Raw genomic sequence first — 23,726 nt, forward strand, 5'->3', positions numbered from 1 at the left:
AATCAAAGCCAATGCAGAAAAGTCAATACAGGTTACATTCACGTTTAGAAGGTCAACTGTCCGCCTGTAACCCTAAACGGCAAGATCGTCCCACAGACACGAGAAGCGAAATACCTGGGCCTACACTTAGACCGCAGATTGACTTGGCGGAAGCATATTTGGACCAAGAGAATGCAGTTTGACTCTTAAATCAGACAGATGAACTGGCTCCTGGGCAAACAGTCAAGACTTTCCAAGTCCAGCAAACTCTGTGTTTATAAAAGTATACTCAAACCGGTCTTGACGTATTGAGTGCAGCTCTGGGGCACAGCGGCTGAAACAAACAGAAATATAATGGAGCGTTTTCAATCCAAAGTTATCAGAATGATATATAAGATACCTTGGTATATCAGCAATAGACATATGTACCTAGATCGAGGATTCCACTGACACTAAAAGAAGAAATAAAAAATCATCTACAAAGATATTTCGAAAGGATTTCGAATCATCCCAACATATTGGCCTCGGCCCTGATCAACAGCGACTGTGTTCAGTTCACCCGACTAAGGAGACATAGTGTGACTAGCTTGATAACACGTTTTGAATAGAACAACCAACAATTGAGGCACGTGGCCAATGGGTCACTCTCAAGAAAAAAATAAAATCCCAGCGCAAGCAGACAAAAGTGTTGCTCAATGTTGGAAATTACCAACAGATCGCGACAAGTGCCATAAAGAGAGAAGAGAAAAAAAACTTTATCTAGCGCCTAGACCTAGGTAAGTTATGCCTGTTGTTTGCAGTCAGCTGCTGCTTTGACAGATAGATTCGATCAGGACTGTGATCATCTAGCGATTGGTTCTTCAGAGCTTGGTATAAAAATGTTTTTTTTTCCTGTATCATATCCACGTTCAGTAGTACCACATGGTTACTGCACCATAAACAAGTACTGGGATCATCGAAAAGGAAACAAACTCTGCTCCAAATATGGAATACATAGTATCCTAATCTACAGACTTTTCCTACCATACGGCGGGTTGCTAGTATTCTTCGACGCTAGCGTTTCAAGGGTATTAAACAAGGCAATGACCAGACATCGCCTGGAGCAAGATCCAGAAAGAGTGGCATGTGGCTCGCCACTGCGAGCCGCATGGGTTACTCAATGCAAAATAATGGCTCTACTAGTGGTAGGCTCCTTTCTTTTCCTTCCTCGAGCCACAGGATGCCGGCTAGTTTATGGGTACTACAACAGCACATATTTCTGACGTGAACCAATAATGTATAAGAATTACTGTGTTTCGGTCCGAAGGGCGCCATAGCTAATGAAATTGCTGGGCAAACGAGACTTAACATCTTATGTCTGGTGGCGAGCGTAATGGTGGTGCCGCTCAGAATTTTTGGGTTTTTCAAGAATCTTAAGCGGCACTGCATTTTAATGGCAGGGCATATCAATTACCGATGATGGACCGATTGCTCTGGGTGGAAAGCCCTGCAATAACCAAACCAATTGACATTATGGCCGTTAAAGTCATCCAAGACGATTTAACTGGCGCAAGAATAAGGCCCATGAGACGATAAGTTCCTGCGTTACCACAATTATTTAATCGATCTTTGCCATTACATATTCGACTGACATTGTGATTCGTTCGGAAGGACACATTAATATTGTTTTTCCTAAATATTTTAGCTATTTTATCCGATATTGGACCAATATATGTCAAACTACCCACATATTTGGTATTTGATTGTGGTGGGACGGAATAAAGTTCTGAATTAATTAAATGTTTTTGTTTATTTTTAATCAATTTGTTCAATAACTGTTTTGTATAGCCGTTGGACCTTCGGTGGATGATCTTTAAGTTACATATATTTAAGTAGGTATGGAGACCTGTGATGTTACAAAGGTTTAAGGCCGGTGGCTATGGCGTTTATGGCCTTGGTCGTCCTCGCGATAAGCTGGACTGTGTATCTATTCTCACACAGCTGATTAGCAATTTAATGAATGTAATTACTGATTATTTTTCAATCGGAATATAGATTATATAAATCACAGATTAAAATATTGAGCTCTGTTTTAAGTATTTCATATGTAAGTAGATATATTCAAGATTTTATGATTACAAACAGGTAATTACTTAAGTAGGTTATATGTAATCAACTTACTGCTATAAGTACTGCATACTGTACTCATTCAAAATTTGTTACTTAACCATACCACAGATTTAAAATCCTACTAATCCTACTAATATTATAAACGCGAAATCTTTTAAGAATGTTCGCTACTCTTTCACGCACTAATGAATGGATTTTGGTGAAACTTTACAGTAATATAGTTTACACAGATCAGATTTATAAACATATAGTGTGAATTGTCCAAAATATTACGATAAATGTTAAATAAGTAGGAAAAAATTATGCCTTCTGCGAGCTATTCTGGCGTGCGCTGCAAGAACCGTTATTACGTGGTCGCCATTCGAAGACTTTTCTGCCCCAACAGCCATCTGTCTGTCGAACTGTGTGCCCTGCCCACTGCCACTTCAGTTTCGCAATCATTTGGGCTATGTCGGTAACTGTGGTTCTCTTACGGATCTCCTCATTTCTGATTCGATCTCGCAGGGAAACTCCGAGCATAGCCTTCTCCATTGCCCTCTGAGCGACCATTATCTTTCTCATAAGGCCCTTAGTAACACGTACCTATATAATATATATATATATAAAAGAAATGTTTATGTTAAATAGTCCTACAAAAAAGCCCGAGACAGCATATATCTATATTTTATGTGTAAGCCATAATCGCCAAATTTGTTGAGTTATGCTCCTCCCAGACGTGTAAAGCCACGCGCCATGCGTTGCCAAGTGGAATACTTACCAGCTACGTCACTAGCGTTAGGTTACCTACGGTTGTTGCTTGAATCCTCTCCCCGTGAACGCTAGTGTTTCCCAGGGCAGTTTCTTATCTTTGATACTATTTATGTATTATTACGTACGCATATCTATGTGAACGCATAGAACGTGTATTGTTGTCCTGGTGATAGAAATGGAAATGTCGTATATGTCGGCCATACAGTGTTCGCTTTAAAAAAAGCGTTAGAATACTAACGCTTGAATAAGCCACGAGACGAGTTCCTACTCGCACATTTTCGCACTTTCAGGACGCCCTGCCCATAACAATGCAGTGCTGCTCAGGATTCTTGAAAAACCTCAAAAATTCTGAGCGGCACTATAGTTGCGCTCGTCACCTTGAGACATAAGGTGTTATGTCTATTTGCCCAGTAATTTCCCTAGCTACCTACGGCTCCCTTCAGACCGAAACACAATAATGCTTCACGGCAGAAATAGGCGCCGTTGTGGTACCACCATAATATAGCCGGCATCGTGTGCAAAGGAGCCTCCCACTGTTAAAATTAGAAGCTTGTGTTGAGAAAATTAATCCTGGTCAGATTAATTTCCTCACCGCTTTATCACCATTCATAATCAATTTTATTCACCCACCCTTTGTGCCAAATTCGCGATCATCTGCAAAGCTAAAACAAAATTATCTTCAATACATCTTTATCAATTTACGAATACTTTGTGCGTCCTCAAGCACCAGCAAATTATACAATTAATTTTCATTTCTGTTTTCAAGTCACCATGTAGCGATAAAACAGGGACTTATGATACTATATCTCACTATATTATTAGTATTTAATTTATAGCAACCGTGTGATTGATTGTGGTATAAATTAACATCAGTTCACGTTATTCGGATTTAAATCAATTCACATTATTATATTGTGGAATGAAAATTTTTGTTCAATGTCATAAGTCATGAGGATTTGTTGTGTAGAGATAAATAAACAAAGTTAATAAATTAAATCCAATAAATACTAACTGATAAGTAATTATTATTGATATGATTTTGATAATAGTTATCACGGGAAAGGATTGCCCGAACCTATATAGCTACACCAAATATGCACGAGACTCGCTGTGGTTTTTTATGCATTTTTATAAATCAATGTTTGTGATTTAAATTATTGTGAGTATTCCCTATTTTTGTTTCATTGTAAAAGTGAATTATTTTACATGTTTTTTATTGAATAAAAAGTTAAATATTTGCATGCTAGGAATAGTGCTAGCAAAACATATAAGCTCATTATTGGAATATTTTAACACCATTGTGTACTATGTTTTTTTGCAAATAAATATATTATTAGCTTCACCTGTATATATGTTTGTTTGTAACCGACTGATTTGGGCACGATTTTGAGCTATTTTAAGTGGCCAAATTTCGTTCCAACTTCGTAGATTTGCCGAGGACCGATGACAATACATTAATTTGATAAAATTATTCCATTTTTCAATTTGCAAAAATAAACAAAATAAGATTTTTGTTAATTTATATAATTTCATCAATTCCTGCCTTATCGACGGTGATAAGGCAGGAATTGATGTTAATTTTAATATTTCAAAATAAATTTTCTATATTTTAGTTCGGTATTCTAGAAATAACGTGTTTTTTTTTAACTACTATTTATTGATCAAAAAAAACCTGATCAAAGAAATGAAAAGAAACTTTATTAATTTAGATTCTCTCTGTACACTTATGAAATTTAATTTTGATGCCATAGATTCATGAGACTACTAGAGGAGGCCTTGTTCTGAGAAGAACCGGCAAGAAACTTACCAAGTTTTATCATCCCTTTACAGTTTTCACAACATCCTAGCTGGGACCAATACATTTCATGTTGACAATATTACACCAGGTAGTAACATTTCTTTGCATTTTATATGAAGCTGGTTGCTATGAAGTTTTGGGACTTCTCATAGAAGACTTATTGAAAACTTGATATTTACTTTTGCTAGTCCTACATTTCAGGTTATTTTACATACATACAACCATAAAATCACGTCTCTTTCCCGTAGGGGTAGGCAGAGACCACTTCTTTCCACTTGCTACGATCCTTACATACTTTTTTCTCTTCGTCCACTTTCATTATTCCTTTCATACATGCTCTCCGGTTTAGGGTACTCTTGACCTGGCCTTTTTCAAGACGTCCCTGACTTGATCTTGAAACGTCCGCCTAGGTCTACCCCTTCCAACACTTTCATTCACCTGGCCTTATACACTTTCTTCGTCAATCGTTCTTCATTCATTCTCTCGACATGTTCAAACCATCTCAGCATATTATTTCAGCAGGTTATATCAGCCTTAAGGATTCTGAATAGACCGAATCAGGTTGAAATCTGAAGGTTCATGGTCATATGACGGATGCATTACCACCCCCCAGCCAAACTATTTTAAATTTTGCTGAGTGGCTAAATATATATGCACTAGCGATATCGTGATAAAAGAATATTCCCTTTCTATTGTTTTATTCCGGCCCCATTCTCTCAACTGCTTGCTTTTTTCTCATCAGTTGTTGTCAGTAGAAAACCGAATTTGTGGTTCTACCAGGCGGTTACCTACCTAAATGCTTCCAATCCATTCCAATCTCTATGCACAGGATGCCGGCTAGATTTTGGCGCGTTTCACAACGGCGGCTATTTCTGCCGTCAAGCAGTAATGTGTAAACATTACTGTGTTTACCGGCTAGTATTTACGTTTTTTTGTTCCAAAAAGTTTGAACCTCAGTATATCACTATTCATTGAACGCTACTTGTCCTGTAGATAATAAGTTAAATAATTCTACCCTGATATTAGTGTATTTGCAGTTAATTATCCAACATGGTGTCGTCTGCCATGAAGAGTGGTTTGCTGATGGGCTTCGGCTCCGTCGGCGTGGTGGTGGGAGCGGTCATGCTGGTCTATTGGCCCTCCATCTTCTTCGCTCAGCTAAGAAGAGTAAGTAAACAGTATTTACCTCGTTTCTGGAGAGGTCTCAAATATTAAAAGACCCTAGGGGTACCAAATTTTACCAGTAAAGCGCTCCTTTGTACAGGATGCCGGCTAGATAATCGGTGCCACAAGAGCGCCTATTTCTGCTGTAAAGCAGTAATGTGTATAAGAATTATTGTGTTTCGGTCGGAAGGGCGCCGTAGTTAGTGAAATTACTGGACAGTCGAGACATAACATCATATGTCTGAATTTTTCGGTTTTTCAAAAATCCTGAGCGGCACTAAATTGTAAGCAGGGCATATCAGTTACCATTAGCTGAACGTCTTGCTTGTTTCGTTCCTTATTGTTATAAAAAAAAACAGTAAAACAAAAATGTCTAACCTTTAGTACCAGTTAATACTATAAACGACGAAATTGAAATATATTTCCTTGCGGAAAAGCGCACATACCTAATTGTCACATCGTGACGATTCTAGTGATGCTCTTTTGTCCTGCTATTAAAATAAATAATTAATTTTTTATGCACGCATTTTTGGGAGACAATCTACGGCCTACATTCTCCTGGAAAGACTAAAGGAAATACACGAGTGTTACTGACCTTTTGGGATGTTATACGCGCTATTTTTGCAGGTACTCATGTCATATTAGCTTGGAAAAACTTCGCAAGGAAATTAATTCCATACATCCATCGATAGCCTCTCAAATGAGCATACAATAAATAACACTATGCATTCCCAGATGATGATTCTTACGGAGACATCTACTTCATTCGGAATCTGGCGTGAGATCCCGATACCGATGTACCTGGAATGTTACATGTTCAACATTACCAACGTGGAAGAGATCCTCGCGGGGAAGGCGGCCAAGATCTCGGTGCAGGAGGTTGGACCCTACGTCTACAGGGAGACCCACACTAAGGTAACCGACACTTTAATAACCTAGATCCCAACGTGATACCTATATAATAACTACCACCAATTTCAAAATGTTGTGGATAATATTTATAATTCGAGGTACCGAGTTTTCAATATAATATTTTTTTGGCATCAAACAGTCGTGTAGAAAAAATGTTTTTAATCTAATACTTAATAGGTAAGGATCTGTGCCCACAAATTATAATATATTTCACAATTAATGTAATTATTCAGTAAGTATTAGTAAATTTAGAATAACACCACCAAAAAACACATTAATTGTTTTTTGCAAACATATCGTAATTAATGATTTTTCAAAGGTTCTTATATTTAAGCACATTTATTATTTGAAGCAAAATTAGATTTAACTTTTGACGGCGAATAAATTATTAGTTCTACGAACATATTTAGGTTTTTGTTCAGGGGAATGAATTACAAAGTTTATAATTCCATACAGAAATATGAAGCCGAACTGTTGCCGCCTGAAATGACGGGGTAACATTTTATGTCGTCTAATTGAATCAGCATAAGATATACTATCAGAGCCGGTTCTGTACTCGAGAGACATTAAAACACTTTTTGAATTCTCTCAATTCGATTGACGTCACATGTATAATAAAGGTTCCAGAGGACAGAACCGAAGATTAGCAACGAACGAACCAAACTAGAATAAAAAAATGTAGGTGATGCTCTTTTTAAATGGCTTACACCACAAAAGGAAACCCACGGACTTAGCACACGCTTGAGTCTAGACATATGAGATTGTATACGTGACTCATGAGATTGTATTCAAATTTAATTGGGTTTCTTTTTTGTGTGGAACTGGTTATAAAACACTTATGTTTGTTTATATAAAGTTGGTTTAGGGAGCAGTACCTAACTATTGCTGTGATATCACGTTGAAGAGATATACCTACAATCTGATTAATTATTAATAATTTTGTAAAATTTTGCGTCATCTGCATAAACGAGAACGTTGCAGTTACTAATGTAGCTAGTAAGATATATATATAGCAGCATAAGATACATAATAGCTTTAAGGGTAAATGTATACACTTCTATAATAAAGTCCCAGCCACTGTTCAGGCATTATCTATAAATAAATTTAAATGTTTTATAAAAAAATAGCTCTGTCGTAAATCCTATTACTCCACTGCTGAATATCTAAATGATCGGACAGCCTGGGACTAGATTGTGATTATTTTATAGCGATAGAAATGATTGTACAATATTTTATTATTTTTTGAAAAGAGCGCAAAAAAAGAATGCTGGGAGAGTTTCTTGCGCCGCTTCTTCTCTCTCAGAGCGCCATTTGTTTCCGAAGCGGTAGTAGTATCTAGTAGTTATTAGAAATGACATCAAAAAGAATTCTAAAGGAAACAATTTTGAGAAAATAAATGCCTTTTATGCTTTTAGTAATGTCGTTAATGTATATGGTAAATAATAATGGTCCTAAATGGGATCCTTGTGGGGCCCCAGAAGGTACTGATAAAAAGTATGATATTTGACCCCTGGTGGAAACTGCCTGAAAACGTTTATTTATGTAGGACTTGACCCAACGGAATAGGTCGCCTCGCACTCCGGCAGTCCAAAGCTTCTCGAAAAGCCGTAAAATATGTAAGGGTCTTAGATAATGTATACGTCTAGATGACTGTGAACACCTCGAAAAAATTTGCGGCGAACTGTTAGCCTACATTTTCAGCAACGCACATAGCAAAAATAAATACCAAGGAGAAAATAGTTCAGAGCGTTTGAATAAGAAATTTACCACTATTGTTTCCTGTAAAATTTGATAAGTATTCTATCCACCGATAAGGATGCTTAAAGGAAAATTTTAAATTCCAACAAGAGTAGGTAAGGTTGTGAAAACATTTGGACAATTATGGATTTCAGTAAAATAATGCCTAATTCAATAAATGTTCACTCTGATTCCGTGTTGATTCTAGATGCCCCGACTTACGCTTGGCGCGTTTCATATCTATGTCTAACTCCGGTTGCGTTCGAAATATCAACGAGAGATAAAAACGGAAACGATCTGTGTCCCACATAACCACTTGATTAGTTGAATTAATTTACTATAAATAATTGTTGATAGAACTTCAACCACACTCAGCTCTAAAACCGCTCACCTAACTCCTTTGCACAGGATACAGGCTAGATTATGGGTGCCACAACGGCGCTTATTTCTGCCGTGAAGCAGTAATGTTGCGTTTCGGTCTGAAGGGCGCCGTAGCTAGTAAAATTACTGGGCAAATGAGACTTAACATCTTGTCTCAATGTGACGAGGGCAATTATAGTGCCGCTCAGAATTTTTGAGTTTTTCAAGAATCCTGAGCAGCACTGCATTGTAATGGGCAGGGCGTACCAATACTATCAGCTGAACGTCCTGCATGTCTCATCCCTAATTTTCATTAAAAAAATTCTGAACTGTATTCTTGCCCTATTGCTTCCGATCTCATTTTCTCCCTCGTTAAATCTTATGAATTTATGTGGCTGTTCCATTCTTTCGCCGGTTGAATCATATACATTTACCTGTTTATGTCTCTATCGTCTCGCTTTTTCGTTTCATAGAGTTTTAAATCATAACGACTCTAAAGAAGTTTCACTTCAATAATATTTATATATTATCAACTTGATATGTTGGAATTTATAGTTGATAGCAATCGAAATCTGGGCTGCGTCATAAAAAGTTAAGTCGCAGATATTACTATATTAGTAGTATGTACTTACTGAGAATACGATAAGAAGACGCACCTACTAGGAAGTTTTAATAATATTGTGTGTTGATACCATTTGTATTATTTGCTCTATCAGGGGCTGAGGATAATTTTATGATCTACAATTTTTGTCCGAGGTACTTTTATGATAAAACTTACCGTTTTGCTGAAAATCGCGAAACACTCATTTTTTTGACCTTTGACCTTGAATAAAAAAAAATCCATACACGGGAATGATGGGGAACTTTTAAACATTGTTTATAATTATGTTTTGAACAATTTCACTGATTTTCAGCTTTGTCTAAATTGACCGGACTAATGCCTCAGATCGACGTGATATTGTCGCGCGCGCGTTCTGTCAATGCATATTATTTTACGTGTATTTATAGATTGCTTATATTTAGGATGATTTGATTGAATATATCTGAAAGCTATCGAAACAAAGTATAAGAACATGCAAAATAAACCATCTTATAAACAAAATAAGGGTCACAACTTGGTGAGGGAATAGTGTGCCGTACAGCACTTTCGATTTTGGCGTATCTGAAAAATCTAGTACCCTGGGACACTTGCCGATTTCGAAAAGTTTATATTGCACTTGTAGAACAATATTTACATAAAAATAAATGCCTAAAGGAAAAACATTAGTTTCAACACTAACTGCCGAAAAACTTAATTTATACAGTCAATTTTTTTTTTATAATAACAGGTGGACATAGAGTGGAATGACAACAGCACTGTGACGTTTTACAACGAGCGATATTGGTACTACGAGCCCGAGATGTCAAACGGCAGTCTGTCAGACTTGATCACCAGTGTCAACCCCATCGTGGTGGTAAGTGCTACCGTTATATTCCAGGGACAACAGAGTAAGGCATCATTATCTTTCTCCTGAACAGCGATGATTTTTCATCATCACAACTAAATTAAATACAGGAACTGGATCCTCGGTTCCCTTATTGACACATCGATCGCAGTAAATGTACAATATGTATGGTGCGAACTTCCAAAACCACACCCTTGTTGGCGATTGTCACCGTGCAATATTATGAAATAGATTCGAGTATTAAAAAAAAACCTATGTGAGTTGCTTCTGCCCTGTTTTTCAAAGACTGAAGCATTAATTCGCCTTCTAAATATTTTGTTGATTCTGACTTGAAGTAAATGATTGTTAAAACAAATTCTGTATAAAATATTTGAATTTGGAATGGAGGCAGTGGCGTGACGTGCCTTGGCTGGGCCCGTATAAAAATTTGTTTACCCTTATGAAGGGTAAAGATTTCTCATAAAATAAAATAAATGTTTGCTTAAAATAAAAGAAATATTTATTTATCATAATAAATCTTAAACTAAACTAAAATAATAATTACTTTTACTAATATAGCCTCAAATTGTAATTGTACTTACCTTAGAACATAACTGCTTCTTTTGTCCCGAGGTAGGCGTAAACAGCTGCACAGTTCATAATAATAGCTACGATACAACTATTTTTACTATTATGTTCAATAAAAATCTTAAATTTATTTTATTATTTTTCTTACATCTAATGTACACTATATTTAGTATACGTGTGATGTGTTATTTAACTCCTATTTATTTCGATTTAAACATGTTGAAATTTAAATGAAATGAAATTAATGTTTTGTAATGAAGCAAAATGTTTCAACTTATTATCTTTAACAAGAAATACCACCTATTAACTTTAATCGCCGGCTCATCGTCGATGTCATAGTGGATGCATGTGCCTACTTAGTTAAAAATTTTCTTACTTACTTAATATAAATTTAAAACGGTTTTAACTTTGAAAATTATTCATATATTGGATGCAGCAACTACAGCAGTACCTTGCAAACTAATTATGTAGTATGTATTACAGCTATTGTTAAATATTCTGTTGATTGAAATTCAAATTCAAATATTTTTATTCAAAATAGGATGTGACATCACTTATTGAAAGTCAAAAAAACTACCACCCATTCCAAAATGAATGCCTCGGGCCTGAGAAGAACGGGCGCAACAAACTCAGCGGGCTTTTTTTTTTTCATCAAAAAATATGTTTACAGAGTAACTTTGTACAATTAAACTTATTATTTAATAGATGGTGATATATAATATGTCTGATATTTAATAGTCGCAAACAGTACTAACTTATGTTTTTTCTCTATATGATTGGGAAGGTCATTTATATAGATAAGGAAGAGGAGCGGTCAGAGAATAGACCCTTGTGGTACCTCCATACTAAGAGGAGTCCCAGGAGATCTCCTGCCATTCAAGTCAACCTTCTGAATTCTATTGTTTAAGTATGAAATCAGAAGATCAAGTGCAGTTCCTTTTATGCCATAGTGACATAGCTTCAAAAGAGTGGTCATTGAGTTCTCAAGCTCCACTTTATATATATATATAAATAAATAATAATAAAACATTTATTTGGAACAATTTAACAAAGATAATACAAACAAGTAAAAACGATGATTGCTGCAAAAGTATAAACTGCAGCGCAACGCCCTTCCCCGAATACAATAAGGAATGATGTTCCATGCACAAAGATCATATAAATAGTAAACAGAGTACGGTAATTAATAAAAGACATTAAAAAATAGTACAGGACATGTGATTTGAAATATATACATCATTATTATTATATTATGTGTTTAGTTTTGGGTGAAGTGTGTGGGTGAGTGTTAGAGATACGTATATAGTAAGTGAAGTTTGTTACATTTGTGCTGTGTGTGGTTTTCTTAGGTGTGTGAGGGAGTGATGAATATTTTACGCATCCAAAAGTTTCTCTGTATCTTCATAATCAAATGTTTTTAACCAGGAGTCAAGTTTCGCTTTATATTTCCTCTTGGTCAGTGGGTAGATGTTTAAGCTTTTGTTGATTTTGTTATAAATTTTAGAGCTTATGTGTTTGTAATGGCGACTTGCAGCTATGGTTCTACGTAAATCAATGGTACATACCCTATTTGAGCGGCGTGTGGTACAGCATTTAGGGTCAAAGGTAATTTCAGATTGCTTGCGAAGAGCAGTTTGAAATATAAAAAGCTGTCTAACTGAGAGGACCTGGCAAAGGATATACAGATCGGTTGTCGGATATCGGATTGGTTTCCTTGCTAGCACTTTCAGGACTGCTCTCTGCGCACGCTCGACCCTTAGCATGGCTGTTTTACCGGCACCACCCCATACCGTAAGGCAATACCCCAGAACAGACTGGGCAAGCGCAAAGTACACAGTTATTAAACAGCTGAAATCAACTGCGGCTCTGAGCCTTTTAAATATATATATTAGTTTTCTTACACGAGCTACAGTTAAATCAATATGTTGCTTCCATTTCAGATTGCTATCAAGAGTTACTCCAAGATATTTAATAGTAGCAGTGTTTTCTATTTGTTGACAACCACAGTTTCCGTGTCGGTTTGGACAGGTATGCGCACGAATTTCAATCGGTGTAGAAGGCTGACTAGATTTTGTATTACAAAAAGTGATAAATTTAGTTTTATTGACGTTTAGAGTAAGAAGATTTTTGGATAGCCACCTCATAACTGTGGTCAAGGCATACTCAGAGTTGAGGCAAGTATCAGTCCAGTCCTTGCCATGAACAATTAGAGCTGTGTCATCGGCATAAGCTATAATTTTGCAGTTGGGTAAGGATAACTGACACAGCTCATTCGTGTATATAAGAAAAAGTGGGGGACCCAAGACACTGCCCTGGGGGACACCAAAAGTGAGAGTCTCCTGGTTACTCTGGTAACTTTCAAGCTTTGTTATGTGTTTACGACATGTAAGATAACTCCGGAAGAGACTGTGGGCCGTTCCACGAATACCAAGGTGTTCTAGCTTTGAGAGAAGAATGGGAATGGAAACAGTGTCGAAGGCTTTGGATGGGTGTTTTGTATTTATGTTCCTAGTGGTTAATAACCGTATTAGAAAGTTCCAGTACAGCATCTTCGGTGGATTTTCCACTTCTAAATCCATACTGATTATTAGAAAGAAGCTGAAATTTATTTAGGTATTTGGTGAGTCTATGGTTTATCACTTTTTCGAATATCTTTGAGGGGTACTGAACACTGAAATGGGTCTGTAATTAGAGACTTTGTCCTTGTTTCCCGACTTATAGATAGGGTGGATAACTGCAGTTTTGAAAACATCAGGAAAAATTCCTATTGAAAAAGACAGGCTAAAGATGAAAACGAGAATAGGAATAAGAGTGTGCCGAGTCGCCTTCACTATTGCGGGGGATATACTGTCAAATCTAACTGCACAATTTTCTTTAAGGTTAAGGATGATGTTTTCCAGCTCAGCACTATCCACGCTGTGAAGAGCCATTGATTGAGGTGCGGATGTCGTGGGTGTGCCCAGTATCTCAAATTCAGAACGATTCTCGGAGATATATTTATAAAGAACAGACTGTTTGATATTAGCCGCCAAAAGTCCACCCACATTCGCAAAGTAAGTGTTGATATTATTTACAGCCTGCGACGGTTCAGCACTAGAGTTTAGAAGGTCAGAGGCCGTATCTCTGCTTTTGCTTAAGCTTGCTACCCGTTTGATGAGTTTCCATGTAGCTTTTGGACTGTTTTTAGCCTGTTCGAATTCGGAACTTTCATATTGACGCTTCACTTTTTTTAAGAGATTGTTACAGAAGGTTCGATAGCGACAGAAGATTAGTTTGCGTGTCTCTTCTTCAGGGTTTTTTATAAAGTTCCGGTGCAACTTATCCCTGTGACGTATGCACCTCAGCAGGCCAGGAGTAATCCATGGCTTAATGATGCGCTTTCTACTGGGAATTTGAGAAATATGTGAGTGCGATTTGATGACTGAGGACATGATGGAAACAAGAGATTCGGCAGCCTCATTCGGGTTATGACACTGAAAGATTGAGGAAAAATCTGTGCTGTCAATTTGCTGAATATATATATTCAGTAATGAAATGTTAATAGTGCCGATTCAAAAGCACTTAGACTTCTACATGAATAAAGTTGATTCGACTCTGACCTTGAAATTTTTAAATTCAATCTAGAGTTGCATATCCGATATAGATAAAATGCGCATATCATATCAATGCACACTAATTAACCTCTTATGTAATACTACAAATATACCAATCATGTAACCAAGTAACGTTGTCAACCCAACTTCCGTGCGAATAATTTCAAATTGATAATCCGATAAGTAATGACTTTGTTTTTATAGTTATGTATTCAAGTAGCCATTACAAATTTCATATATAGTAGTAAGTAGTTTGCCGGCAGCATTTTTCGTAGAACAATAATACTACTTAATAATAAACTAAATGATACAGTATTAAACCTAATGGTACAGTATTAAACTTATATATTAACATTTGTGAGGCAATTGTAAAATAATAGGTACTTACATCAAAATATTTTTTTTAATGAAAATAAGGGACGAGACCAGCAGGACGTTCAACTGATGGTAATTGATACGGTCTTAGCCTAAGAATATTGAAAAACCCAAAAATTCTGAGCGGCACTACAACTGCGCTCGTCAACTTGAGACATAAGATGTCAAGTCTCATTTGCCCAGTAATTTCACAAGCTTGCTTCAGACCGAAACACAGTAATGCTTACATATTACTGCTTCACGGCAGAAAAAGGCGCTGTTATGGTGGTACCCATAATCTGACCAGCATCCTGTGCAAAGGAGCTTCCCACCGGTAAATGATAATGTACCTGATTAAAACGATTTTAAGGGCACAGTGACAGATGATGTTTTGTAAGAATTAGCTTAAGATGATTTTCCGTGGGAATATCTTTTAACAAATCCTGTGGCATGTCATTTATAACCGTGGGCACTAACCAGCGCCTTTCATTTTTTCCATAATAGTTTACAATTTTCGGGATAACTAACTGAATAGGCATGTTTAATCAGGTCTTTAATTTCTAATGGAACAAGGAAAACAAGTTTTTATTTTATTTAACGCAAGTAAACACATGTGAATAAAATACTCTTTAAATGATTAAACACTCTTAATTGGAAACTGATCTATTACATTGTTTCGAATTAAATTCAAATTGTTATTTAACGGAGGACATACGCCCTCTCGAACATTATGATGCTTGGAGATCTATTTTGTCCTTCGTTTCTATACCATTTTTCTACCGCAATCGCTTCTAGCATCTACAGCATAGACTCTTAGAAATTCTCATAGGATTTCATGTTCTCCTAGATACTGGCTCCGTTAAGAGTGGAGCGCATTTCAATCACTCAGGAAGTGGCAACTTGTTTCATCGTTTTCGCGACGGCATCCAAAATTGGGATTGCCAGTAATTCCGATCGTGTCTGATGTTTGTTTGTGTTTTTTGTTTTCCAGTATTGATTTTGATTGTTTTTGCACCTCAGCCCTTCACCTGATGATTCTAACTGATTTTTTTCGTTGCAGCTTGATATCTACCAGAATGATTCCATTGGAGTTATTATGCTCTTAGCTAGTGAGTCAGCTATTTCATTGTCTTTGACGCCGCTGTGTTTTAATACCCATCCTACGGCAAATCTATTGGATCGATTGGATTACGATTTGTAGTAGCTGATATGTTGGTATATATGGCCAATTATGCCAAGTTGTCCGACAGAAATCGTCTAGAGGATAATGTTTCTTTAAAAGACAGCATCTGTTGTTATCTAGTATTGTGCGTGGGTGGTTTTCACTGTTCATAAAGAAGACCAATTGTTCGTTTGCACCCTCTCATATCAAGATAAAGCAGACAGTCAAAGGTCAGGACATCAGTCCAACAAAACAATAATTTGAGTCTAATTTAATCAAAACAATAATTATTTTACGACAGTAAGGCACGAGACGAACAGGACGTTCAGCTGATGGTTTGATTGATACAGCCTGCCCATTACACTGCAGTGCCGCTCAGGAAATTTGAAAAACTCAAAAATTTTGAGCTTTACTACAAATTGCGCTCGTCACCATAAGACAAAATGTTATGTCTCTTTATCTATTCGTTTGCCCAGTAATTTCACTAGCTACGACCCCTTTCAGACCGAAACACAATAATGCTCACACATTACTGCTTCACGGCAAAAAGGGCCATCTTCATTAATAAAAGACTGGATTAAATCAAAGTCAAGATCATTTTACAGCTCTCCTGTTCTTGGAAAGTGTTTTGACAGCAAAACTTTTGCCCAGCCCTCATATGTCCCCCTGCAGAAATACTTGACCTACAACAATTTGGTTAAAAGAGCTGGCATAGATATTTTTCGGGCAGAGCCCCATGTTTCAAAAAAGAAGTCAATAAAATTATGAATGTACTGCAAGTTGGTTAATCATTGTTCCTAGTTATTATTTTTTTCCTTATGTTTTTCTTGTATATTAAGTAAGAACCTAATTATTATTTTTATATCAGCTTTTTGCTTGTGGCTTTATTTTTTTGATATTTTTCAAAATTGTCTTTAGCCTTAAGTAACACGAAGTAAAAAGTTTGAGTTAATCTAAGAATGTATATTATACCTATTAATCATATCGAGTTAGCCCGTAAGTGGAGTGTACAATATTATAGTTGTATGCACATTGGCTTAAATAAAATAAAAATAAAAACCTGATCTCCAACAGACGATAGGGCACTTCATGCGACACAACCACCCGATCCTCAACATCCCTGTGGACGCGTTCCTCAAGATGTTCCACGAGCACATGTTCGTTACGGCCAACGTGTCCAAGTGGATGTTCGACGGTATCGACGACCCCGTGCTCACCGTCATCAAGACCAGGTTCCCCAAGCTGCCCATCGACATACCCTACGACAAGTTCGGCTGGTTCTATGATGTAAGTTTAATGACATATTCATTAGTAATAATAAGTAACAATGGTGGAGAACTTAAAAATGCAACTATCCAATAACTATTATGACTTTTATAATGCTGATCTATTTTGCGATAGCCTCATAGCTCAAGAAACATTCAGGGGACTAAATACAGTCATTCGATCCCCCAGATCACAGAAACCAAGATAAATCCGAGGCATATATTGTTGGATAAATGGTAGTTTTTCACTAAGTGATATAAAATCCAAAATGGAGTGAAATTTTGAATATGATCGAGCTGTTTTGGAGGAGTAGAATTATAAATGCGTGAGCACTGAAATTTTCAGTATATTTATACAGATTTAATACCATTACTTTGTAAATGCAAATTTTCAACTCGATACGTTTGACTTTTTAAACATCCGTGATTCGATATTAACTTAGGAGCTACATATTTAATGAAGTGAGTAATAAAATAAATAATAAAAATTGCAAAGCAAACGATAAAAAAAAGATGAATATTAAAATCAATAAGCACTACGGCGCAATCAATAGAGCGTACTTAGCTTTGCTCAGAAATTACTTAAGTAAAACTTAGCTGAGTATTAGCTTAGCGTTATCTTCGATTACTATTTTATAGTCAATAAAATATGCTGAGCTCAAGACAAGACAGTCCAATGCAAATACCAAGTTCTCATTTTATCACAATCATCCACGACGACCCATATAGCCTAATGGTTAGTGACCCTGACTACTGAGCTAGAGGTCCCGGGTTCGAAACCCGGTAGATGCAATCATTTGATGAATAATGAAATCATTTATATACGGATGTTTTGTTTGCCAGTCATGGCTGTTTATATGTATTTATGTGTGTATTAGTAAGAATATTGTATTAAATATATCGTTGTCTTGTACCCACAGTACAGGCTATGTTGCTAGTTTGGGGCAAGATAATTTGTGTAAAAGTGTGTCAATATTATTATTACTATTATCTAAGTTTTACGTAAGTAGAGTCTGAGCAAAGTCTATGTTCGTTCTATAGAATCAGACTTAGTAGTTACAATTGCTATTAATAATGTTGATGCAAATGAGAATCAATTGTTGAAACATAACGCTGATGCGTCAACGAGGGCAAACCACAGTTATTATTGTTTATCTAAATGACATGTGGTGATTGAATCAACGGCTCAAAGGTTACAGTGTAGATGACATACCTTTATTAATTTTAGTGTGTGTGTATTGATGGATTTACTCAATCTCTAACTCTAGTTTTTACTTATATACAGCTGACCCGACAGACGCTGTTCTGTCAATAGTAAAAAAATATGGCGGACGGACTGGAGTCTTAGGCTGAGATCTATAGAGCGTACGTAGAATTTGCTCAGACTTTACTTACGTGAAACTAAGTTTAAGCTTAGCGTAAAATACCCTCTTACCGTTGTTGTATATCCAAGAAAATTACCTCCTATGTTTTTTTTTTTTTTTTTTTTATGGAATAGGAGGACAAACGAGCGTACGGGTCACCTGTTGTTAAATGATCACCGCCGCCCATACTCTCTTGCAACACCAGAGGAATCACAGGAGCGTTGCCGGCCTTTAAGGAAAGTGTACGCGCTTTTTTTGAAGGTACCCATGTCGTATCGTCCCGGAAACACCGCACAAGGAAGTTCATTCCACAGCTTTGTAGTACGTGGAAGAAAGCTCCTTGTAAACCGCACTGTGGAGGACCGCCACACATCCAGACGGTGAGGATGATATCCTAACTTGTGGCGTGTCGTGCGAAGGTGGAATTCGGCGGCAGGAATTAGGTAAAACAGCTCTTCGGAACACTCCCCGTGATAAATGCGGTAGAAGACACACAATGAAGCGACGTCTCTACGCAACGCCAAGTGATCCAGCCGTTCACAGAGTACTGGGTCCCCGACAATTCGAGCTGCTCTGCGTTGCTCGCGGTCAAATGGATCGAGCTGATACTGGGGTGCGCCAGACCAGAGATGACAGCAATACTCCATGTGTGGCCGGACCTGCGCTTTGTACAGCGCTAGAATGTGGGCTGGCTTGAAGTATTGCCGTGCTCTATTAATGACGCTGTTGAACATCTTGCCAAATTTCATATGACTCCACTCCATATTCGTCGAAAACGACAAGTTTTGTTGACCCTCCACAAAGCACTACATTCCAACTTACGGCCGTTCCCAATATAATATCTACAGATAGAGATAATTAACTACCTTCTACTGTCAGTAATTAGCTGTCAATAATCTGAAGCTGTCCCAATATACCAGATAAGTCATTCTTATCGCCTTATATTGGGACGCGTTAATTGCAATTTCCATACAAAATTCTATCGCTGGTAAGCTATACGTCGTTCCATTGCCAGACAGCGTGTACGGATAAGGTGAGTTACCGTCGATAAGTTTATTGAGACAGAAAAGTCAACGATTGTTACGATTTTTTATCTCAAGTAAGAGATAGACTGAATATTGGGAACGGCCGTTAGACTCTCCCGCTTTGCTATCTCAGATAAACATAAATACTAGACTAATGGGCCGAAGATCAAAACTTTTTACTCCAGACATTTGTTCAAATAACACCTCGTATTATAAACCCAATCATAAGAATGTGTTGGTCATATAATGAAATAGCCAAATTACACATAGATGTTTTCGATTCCAGATTTTCGTTATTTTTTACTAAACTAAGTGAAATAATTAATTAGATTAGACATTTTGTACTTGATTTGATTTTTAAAGCTGTGCGTCCCTATAGGATTACAATAAGATTTAAATGTAATTTAACTAAAACTTTAGGTTATGAATGATTGTAATCTGTTAGGATTTCCTAAATAAATAAATTTACTTAAGTCTGAGCAAAGTCTGAGTGAGTTTGTAGATCTCAGTCTTAGTATTCATTGGCATCAATAAAACTCTATTTAGTTTATGGATGATTATGAAGAGAACTGATAAGTATAATCTGCATTGTTCTCTTGTCTGTCTAAACTGCCTCTGTGTGATACATACGTTTACAATAACGTATCTCTAGTAACGGATACATTGCTGTCACCGTTTAATGACAAGATCTTATGTATTCACAGTTATGTCCAATATAGTTATAGTCCAATGCTTTATGTCGATAGATATAAACTTGTTATGCCTACTACTCGGTTGGGTCGAGTTAGTAAGTCTTTTGTTGGGCGATGTATATGCTTCTACAATATGATCCCAGAAAATGTACAAAACAAATGTGTTACGAAATTTAAAAGAATTGTTAAAAAACGTTTGTGTGGGAAAGGTTATTATAGCATAAACGATTTTCTTAATGACACCACGGACTGGGATTAAAGCGAACACCCTCAGGCTCTTTAATTATTAATGTTTATTGTACGATATTACATTGTAATCCATATTTTATATAAAAAAAAAAGCCCGCTGAGTTTCTTGCGCCCATTCTTCTCAGGTCTGAGGCGGTCTCTTTTGAATGGGTGGCAGATTTTGACGTTCAATAAGTGATTATAAATCCTATTTTGAATTAAAATATTTGATAGATTTGAATAGGTTATTGAAATGTAAGTAAGCGTAAAAGGATAGATTTGTATTCGTTGTCGTCTTCTCTGTCTGAATCGTTTCTGTGTGATATAAAGCGAGTCGTTTAAATATAAAACTTATGGATGCTAATACTGATAACGACAAGTGACAGTGTTAGAGTGACTAAAGTAAATATTGTGATAAGTAAATGTGAACTCGACTTTAGTATGACTCGTGAGTCATAACGAGGCCACGGCAAACCGCATCCAAAACAATATTTTAATTCAACTGGATTTGTAGTTTGTTTACGTGCGATTGATGATTTATGTAGCACGTACGGATCTCTGCAAATTTCATAACATGCTGATTATTTTTACAACTAGCTGCCCCGACAGACGTTGTTCTGTAGATACTGTTTTATAGGAAACTGTCAATAATATATCATAACATCAAGAATTATTTCGTAAAAATGATCCCTGTTGTTATAATGAAATTGTTTCACAGCAGAACTGTCAAACCGTGCGTCAATAAATACTCTCACAGAAAATATGTCCATACAAAACAAATACTGAAAATAAAAATAATTATGGGTCCCAAATCTAAATAAAAACTATCCTATCTCTCAAGTTGGAAAAAAAAAAAAAAATATATATATATTAAGATTTATATAATACTAGTCGAAAGTAGAAATAGTCACTTTGGATATATATTTTTTTATTTTTTGGGATACTTCCTGCTCTTCCGCTGCTGGCAGCGCTCTTCTATGATACAGAACATATCTCTTGTCATTGTGGACAGTCTCTTTAATAGTATTTCCTTAATCCGAACTTTAATCTCCTATTTCAAAATTATCCCCAAGTAGTCCAAAGTTTCATGGTGTCATCTTCCATTATGACGAACTTCCATACAAACTTCCATCCCCTATCTCAACCCCTCTATTTATTTTTTCGCAATAAAAGAAGATCTAGTCTATCTCTGTACTAAATTTCATCAAAATCGGTTCAGTGGTTTAGCCGTGAAAGCTGTTACGCTTTCACGGCTAAACCACTTACACTAAACAAACTTACATTCACATTTATAATATTAAGTATGGATTTAAATTTGGTTCTGTGTTTCTAGAGGTTTCTCTTAATAAGTGATATTAAGAATTTGAATGGGAGTATTATCCGTATTTCAAAAAGTTCAAAAGAAATGGATTATATTATAAATTTGTGGGCAATTTAGCGATTATTATAGAAATTGTTTTAATCATAATGTTAACATCAGAAACCATCATTAACTACTTGGCTAAGTCGAGTTTTTAAGACTTTTTTTGGGCAATGTTTATGCTTTTACAACATGATCCCAGAAAAAGTACAAAATTCGTTATGAAATTTAAAAGAATCATTAAAAAAGGTTCATGTGGTAAACGTTACTAGAACATAATTTACTTACTTAATGATACCACAGATTGGGGAATGGAGCGACCACCCTTAGGCTATTTTATAATACATTTACTGTACGAAATTATATTGTGACAAATTTTATTTAAAAAAAAAATAAGCCCTCTGAAGTTCTTGCCCCTTTAGTTCTTCTTGAATCTGTGACAAATGGGTGGGTTGGTGGGTGACAAATGTAGGGGATAGTTTTTGACATTTAATAAGTGATTTTAAATCCTATTTACAAAAAAAATGTTTGAATTTGAATGTGAATTCCGTATCGCCAATCTATGATTGCCATTAAATATGCAGACTGGCTAGGCGGGTCCAGCCGAAGGGCGACCGCCTGCAGTTTTTATTATATCCATAAATGTCGCTTGTAGGACCAGCATCTTAATACCAAAATACTTTTAAGAATGTTCACTTTGTTTATCATCGACAAGTACCTACGACTTAAAACAGGTCTACACAGGTTGAGACTGGTTTCAAACTGGAAACTGCACAAATATAATTAACATTTTTCACTGAAACGGCTTGATCCTTTATTAATTTTATTTCGAAGAGGCAAACTGGCAAGTATAAAACTACTGTCCATCAGAAAGTAAAGTAATAAAATATCAGCATACTGTGCCATGCGATGCGACTTATTTAATGAATTTGTTATGTTTTAAAGTGATAACCTTCACTTCTGGGATTAATTATAAAATGATTTATGAATGATGCGGGAATCGAACCCACGACGTCTCGTGGTTTGTGCGAGCGATCTTCCAATTAAACATTGTTCAACTTTAAAAATAGCATTGTTTACATCGTCAATAGTAATTGCACGTCGATGAACTTTAAATAACACTGACATATCATCCACAAACAACTCTTTATCATGTGTGTTCTTAATAGATAGGGTAAATCTTGTTTAACTTTCAGGTTGTGGCTCCATCTACAGGATATACTTTACAGATTATAACCACGGATTTGTAAAAAAAGAAGGTCTCCGCGCTGTGATATTAGCAAGTGAAGCACCTTTATGCTAGTGTGTGTGCGGTTAAGGGGTCTACCAGTGAACAAAATTTTCTCCCTTAGATAATCATATATCCACAAATACTTTTACATTATTGTTTTTACACTTTTTTACAACGCACAACGGCATTTTTAAAATATTTTATTGCGACGCAAACTGATCTGTTACAGACGATGGCAAATCTCATAATGGCGGCCGATCGGCTTGTAGTAGTGTGTGCGTGGGGCTATGTATTTACACGTTTACCGGCTTGTTTTGGTGCCTCACTGTTATGTAAGATGACGCGGAGTCCTAACTTTTTTACTCGTCCGTGATTATAATCAACTGAAATAATTGCATATTAGGTAATTGACTAAGATGTCGCTGTTTCAAATCTTAACAATTTGTTATTTTCAAAGTGATATCCCTCACTTCGGGGAACCCGAGAGGTCGCGGGTTCGAGTACCGCATCGTTCATAAATTTTGGTTACAAATTCAGTTTATATTATATAATTAATCCGTACAAGCATTAAATAAATGGTATTTACTGTGTGGGTTTTAGCCTTCTCGATATATTTTTATGCGACTCTTAG

The 23,726-nt window shown here is 36.3% G+C and overlaps 1 protein-coding gene across 3 annotated transcripts in view; it reads left to right on the forward strand.

The window, feature by feature from the left end:
• The window catches only part of LOC126967994 (protein croquemort-like), a 46,033-nt gene that overhangs the window by 3,640 nt on the left and 18,667 nt on the right, over window positions 1-23,726 (forward strand). For 2 of the 3 annotated variants that reach the window (XR_007730104.1, XM_050812756.1), the window contains exons 2-5: window positions 5,674-5,803; window positions 6,536-6,715; window positions 10,138-10,263; window positions 17,005-17,217. Coding sequence is in view for 2 of the 3 variants with exons in the window: in XM_050812756.1 (XP_050668713.1) it covers window positions 5,687-5,803; window positions 6,536-6,715; window positions 10,138-10,263; window positions 17,005-17,217 (636 nt within the window). In the remaining variant the exon portion in view is untranslated. Of the gene's footprint in view, window positions 1-5,662; window positions 5,804-6,535; window positions 6,716-10,137; window positions 10,264-17,004; window positions 17,218-23,726 lie in introns of all 3 variants that reach the window. The other variant, XM_050812757.1, reaches the window with a different exon arrangement.

Source organism: Leptidea sinapis, chromosome 14, assembly GCF_905404315.1.
Source record: "Leptidea sinapis chromosome 14, ilLepSina1.1, whole genome shotgun sequence".
Lineage (NCBI taxonomy): Eukaryota > Metazoa > Arthropoda > Insecta > Lepidoptera > Pieridae > Leptidea > Leptidea sinapis.